Consider the following 6139-nt stretch of genomic DNA (forward strand, 5'->3'; position numbering starts at 1 on the left):
TGATACTCTAAATTCAGTGTTTGCTAAATGCATAAAATGTCAATTTAGGGTCATGACACAGTAGTACACAAGAATCAGTGTCGTTAATACTGTATTTTGGCTAATATTTAATACAGTGTGTGTAGTTTAAGATTTTTAAGCTGCCAGTGATGTGGGGGGCAGGAAAAAACAACTCCCACACTTTGTCCCGGATGTCATGAATGCCCACGTGAACTCGTTTTCAGAAGCAAGGAAACACACTCACAGAAACGTCCATGACTTTGTACATGTCTTTTTATTTTATTTTATATATCATTATCATTATTACTCGGCCCACAGAGTGCACATTAAAGTCATCAGACAGTTAAGTTTGTACATCCTAAAACAGCCATCAGTTCACATCCTCAGAAAAAAAAAACATGAACATATAAAAACATGAAATAAAGGAAAGCAGACTGACAGCTTTCCCAGAGGATTTCATTCTCAACTTCAGCGTCAATTCAATTTCCCAACGACGACAACATGAAGCACGAGTCCATCTACCAAACATCTTCTGACTCCCGGGACGGGGATATCCACCCGACCGCTGGGTTAGCATGGTCCCGCCCCTTTGTCCAGCTTTGAGCCCTTTTCAGTCAGCTCTGTTTCGAACAGAATAGAACTTATCAGTTTTTTACATTATGATTCTCACATGTCTAATAGTGGATGTTCTTTATACAGCAGAGGCCTTTAAAAGTCTTCGTTGTGAGACTTCGCTCACGGGATTGTAAGGAAAAAAGGAGAGGAAGATCGTATGTCGCAACAAGTTCAAACCGGTCCGTCCGACGGTCCACATCCAGACGTGAAGCAGCTTTTCAGACACTTTTGCACAACACACACACACACACACACACAGGGGACTGTAATGACTAGCGCAGTATGATGATGAAAAATAAGTAAACTGTGTTTTCCTTTTGACTTAAGGAGGAACATAAAATCCTGTAAACATTTAACAGACCCCACACTTTCACCTCTTTATATTCCCAGTGTCCACTCTTGTATGCACGCACGCACACACACACTTCCACACACACACTTCCACACACACTTCCACACACTGATTGAAATGTTCACAGCACAGCAAAATGTAAACTCAACACACACACACACACACACAGTCAGCTTTGGCGCACAAATACACACACACCCCTCATTATCCAGGTGTGTTTCTACACCTAACACCTAATCCCGCCCCCATGCCACACCCTATTTCCCAAATGAGGACAACACGATGCACAAGCAGCCACCCCGGCTGTCTAGCTGAACGCTTCGTCCCATCAGCAGCACTCGTCTTCGACAGGAACATCAGACAAGCACAGAAGAATCCTGAAGAATCGACACTCCAGAAGACAGAGATCCAATGACGGGCGCTCGGATGAGGGGAGCTCAGCGGTTAGCATGGTCAGGCAGGGGAACTGTGGGACACGTGTGGAAGCGAACGTTCTATTCTTCTGTTTGGTTCCTCTCGCCGATCTCCGCAGGGTTGATCGAATCGATAAATAGGGTTGATTGATTTATTTGGTTATGTCAGCGTCCAGATAGCCAGGTGCAGGTTATTAAAGTGCCCTGTGAGAGAGAACAGAAATGATGTAAAGAATATAACGTTTATATACACCGATCAGCCATAACATTAAAACCACCTCCTTGTTTCTACACTCACTGTCCATTTTATCAGCTCCACTTACCATATAGAAGCACTTTGTAGTTCTACAATTACTAACTGTAGTCCATCTGTTTCTCTACATACTTTGTTATCCCCATTTCATGCTGTTCTTTAATGATCAGGACCCCCACAGAGCATGTTTTTATTTGGGTGGTGGATCATTCTCAGCACTGCAGTGACACTGACATGGTGGTGGTGTGTTAGTGTGTGTTGTGCTGGTATGAGTGGATAACTGTCACTGCTGGACTGAGAATAGTCCACCAACCAAATATATATCCAGCCAACAGCGCCCCATGGGCAGCGTCCTGTGACCACTGATGAAGGTCTAGAAGATGACCGACTCAAACAGCAGCAATAGATGAGCGATCGACTCTGACTTTACATCTACAGGGTGGACCGACTAGGTAGGAGTGTCTAATAGAGTGGACGGTGAGTGGACACGGTATTTTAAAACTCCAGCAGCGCTGCTGTGTCCGATCCACTCATACCAGCACAACACACACTAACACACCACCACCATGTCAGTGTCAGTGCAGTGCTGAGAATGATCCACCACCTAAATAATACCTGCTCTGTGGTGGTCCTGTGGGAGTCCTGACCATTGAAGAACAGAGTGAACGGGGGCTAACAAAGCATGCAGAGAAACAGATGGACTACAGTTAGTAATTGTAGAACTACAAAGTGCTTCTATATGGTAAGTGGAGCTGATAAAATGGACTGAGTGTAGAAACCAGGAGGTGGTTTTAATGTTATGGCTGATCAGCGTATATTTAAAATGTTTCATAAATCACAATTGCTGAACGATAGCAAGTTTCACTAATACACAATATGATTAAAAGTATGCAGACACACGGCCGTGTAATTGTTGGACATTCTATTACAAAAACATGAGCGTTCACCTCCGCGCCTATTGGACGACTTTCTACATCAGCCGGGAGTGTGTCTGTGTGAAGTTAAAATGCAATTATGAGTTAGAATCTCAGCTGTGCTACCAACCTGTTGAGGCATCCAATAAACACAAATAGTCGTGTTTAAGGGTGGGAGGGTCGGTTTCTCCTTTTTGCTGCTGCAAAATGTCGTCTCTGTGACTGACTGAGGTGACCAGGAACCCTGTTTCAGCCATTGTGTGTGTGTGTGTGTGTGTGTGTGTGTGTGTGTGTGTGTGTGTGTGTGTTTTCTCACCTTTCTCAGCAGTAGTTAGGAGGAACAGAGGTCAGTCTGAAGGATGCTCGGGACAGGACCGGTTGATCTCAAACCACGAGTCTATACAGCTACACACACACACACACACACACACACACACACACACACACACACACACACAGAGAGAGAATAATTTGTAATTTTACAAAAAAAGTCACACTGCTTCTAACTTTTAATACTGCTGCTACTAATAACGTATCTTTTAACATTATATGTTTAGAGTGGTGGCACAGTGTCTCGGTCTTCTGTCGCCTCACAGCAAGAAGATCCTGGGTTCAATTCCCAGGTGGAACTGTCTGGGTCTTTTTTGTGTGGAATTTGCATGTTCTCCCCATGTCTGTGTGGGTTTCCTCCCACGAGACAAAGACCTGAGGTCAGGTTAATTGAAGATACAAAAAAATGTCCATGACCGTGTTTGACATTTAAAAGACTTGTGTAACCAGTAACACACAACAATAGCTAACAGGTGTAATAAATCAAGTAAATAAAATAAATTTTTTGCTTCCAACTTTGCAGCAACAGGTTAGGGAAGGTCCTTTCCTGTTCCAGCATGACAAGCTCTACAGCATTTACATTTGTGGGATTTAGCAGGCCGGCAACCGATTACTAGTCCATCACCTTAACCACTGAGCTACCACAGTCATGTCTTTAATCCCTGACCTGAACGGCTTTGGAATGAACTGGAACCCTAACTGAAGCTTTCTTGACAAACATCAGTGCCCAGTCGTACAATTACTGTCATCTTTTGACTGAATGTGCACAAATTCCCACAGACATACTTCAAAGTCTCGTGAGAAGCCTTCTCAGAAGAGTGGCTGCTGTTCTAACTGAACAGATCACTTAGGGTGTGTTCGAAAACCTAGTGATCTCTCTACATAGACGCATTGTACGTTATCCTACACGCGCTCCCGAGAAGGAGGCTGTTCGAAATCCTAGAGGCCTTAATATGCTCACTAGTAAGGTATCTTAAAATTTCAATGGTATTTTGATTCGAGAACGAACGAGCATCCGATGCTGCCTTAGCGGTGAAGGCAACCGTAAATAAATTCTCATTGATTTTTAATTTGTATAAACTTGCACGAGTTTCGTTTATTTGTGAATTCGGGCTAGTCGGCGAATTTAACCGTTTTTGTTACACAGGGGAAGATGTTAGTTGACATGCTAGCACGTTGTGCCACCTCATCCCATTGGTTTAAATGGCCTGAGGGTAGCTGTGTTAGCTTAGTAAGCGAAAACTGATGGAATCGCTGTCTAAGTAGTGTGTTCGAATAACCTGTCGATGACTTATTAGAATCCTCTCTACTGAGGCAGCTGCCTATGTAGGCAGTAAGACAGCAAGGCAGCTCACTAGGTTTTAAACGGACTAGGTTATAAAACAGAACGTCCAACATGTTTAAGGTCAGGTGTCCAAATACTTTTGGCCATATAGTGTATTTGTTTCCCTCCACTGTTAAAATAAACACTTCATTAGCTTCTAAAGACAGAGGCTGAGTGGAGATCAGCACTGTGATTCTGGGACATTTTGGTGTAATTGGTGTAAAACACCAGCCGACTGTGGGCGCTTTGACACCAGCGTATTAAACCCTGATTCTGAAGCTTTGATGTGTCTGATCTTCAACCAATCGTCCGCATACGATGGATCACATGAACGCTGCGATCGCAGAAACCGGAGTAACTGGGATCAGCAGCATGACCACACAGACTTTGTTCACGTGTTTGTGATCATTTGTGGGAGTTTCTTCTCTCACAACTCAAACCACATCCTTCACACTCACTAGTTCACACACGGGCAATTAAATGTGGATTGGGACACAGCCAGAGATGAAAATATTACTATACAGCCATATAGTGTGTTGGCTTTCATTACCCAGAGTGCAGTGCTGGTCTTTACCTTTTGTGATAGATACAGAGGCACGGCAGTCTGGCGATGGTGTCTCCCTGCTGCAGCTCCTCCAGACAGATCACACACTCGCCTGCATCCTTCGCCAACACGTCGTCTACACACACACACACACACACACACACACGAGAGAAACATGACCGATTAATTCCACATTCCTTCATATTCATTATTAACATGACACCTCTTTAATTTAATCAAGCAACAAGCAGGTCCAAGAAAACACATCATTAATCACTGTTGCAGACGCCTCGACCAGACAGCAGAGGGCGCAACTGTACAGCTGCAATGAAGCCCCATTGTCCACCCTCCCACAGACACGTCTGGTTGCCCAGCTAGGTCGATTACTCCACCTGGGATTTGAACTTGAGAATCTATTGCAGTCCTCTCCTGCTTTCCCCACCCCATTCTGGCTGATGGATCAGAGTGTGAATTATACAGTGACAAAGTATTAATATTATATATACACTGATCAGCCATAACATTAAAACCACCTCCTTGTTTCTACACTCACTGTCCATTTTATCAGCTCCACTTACCATATAGAAGCACTTTGTAGTTCTACAATTACTGACTGTAGTCCATCTGTTTCTCTGTATACTTTTTTAGCCTCCTTTCACCCTGTTCTTCAATGGTCAGGACCCCCACAGGACCACCACAGGACCACCACAGAGCAGGTTTTTATTTGGGTGGTGGATCATTCTCAGCACTGCAGTGACACTGACATGGTGGTGGTGTGTTAGTGTGTGTTGTGCTGGCATGAGTGGATCAGTGTTTTTTAACACCTCACCGTCACTGCTGGACTGAGAAAAGTCCACCAACCAAAAACATCCAGCCAACAGCGCCCCGTGGGCAGCGTCCTGTGACCACTGATGAAGGTCTAGAAGATGACCGACTCAAACAGCAGCAATAGGTGGACCAACTAGGTCTAATTGTCTAATAGAGTGGACCGTGAGTGGACACGGTATTTAAAAACTCCAGCAGCGCTGCTTTGTCTGATCCACTCATACCAGCACAACACACACTAACACACCAGCACCATGTCAGTGTCACTGCAGTGCTGAGAATGATCCTAAATAATACCTGCTCTGTGGGGGTCCTGATCATTGAAGAACAGCATGAAAGGGGGCTAAAAAGTATGCAGAGAAATATATGGACTACAGTCAGTAATTGTAGAACTACAAAGTGCTTCTAAAGTGCAAAGTGGAGCTGATAAAATGGACAGTGAGTGTAGAAACAAGGGAGTGGTTTTAATGTTATTAATAACGTATTTCTGTATCCCATGCACACACACACTTTCCATTACACATGTTCTCTGGACAGGAAACAGATCTCACTTCCCATACCGCACATTC

At 44.1% G+C, this 6139-nt stretch overlaps 1 protein-coding gene across 1 annotated transcript in view; it reads right to left on the minus strand.

Annotated features, from left to right (window-relative positions):
* Positions 1–255: 255 nt before the first annotated feature.
* The window catches only part of znrf1 (zinc and ring finger 1), a 47947-nt gene continuing 42063 nt past the window's right edge, over positions 256–6139 (minus strand). Inside the window, exons 3-5 of the mRNA XM_063000852.1 lie at positions 4776–4881; positions 2864–2952; positions 256–1584 (exon numbers count right to left, since the gene is read on the minus strand). Coding sequence (XP_062856922.1) covers positions 2895–2952; positions 4776–4881 — 164 coding nt within the window. The 3' untranslated portion in view covers positions 256–1584; positions 2864–2894. The remainder of the gene's footprint in view (positions 1585–2863; positions 2953–4775; positions 4882–6139) is intronic.

This window comes from Trichomycterus rosablanca, chromosome 8 (genome assembly GCF_030014385.1).
Source record: "Trichomycterus rosablanca isolate fTriRos1 chromosome 8, fTriRos1.hap1, whole genome shotgun sequence".
NCBI classification, from domain to species: Eukaryota; Metazoa; Chordata; class Actinopteri; order Siluriformes; family Trichomycteridae; genus Trichomycterus; species Trichomycterus rosablanca.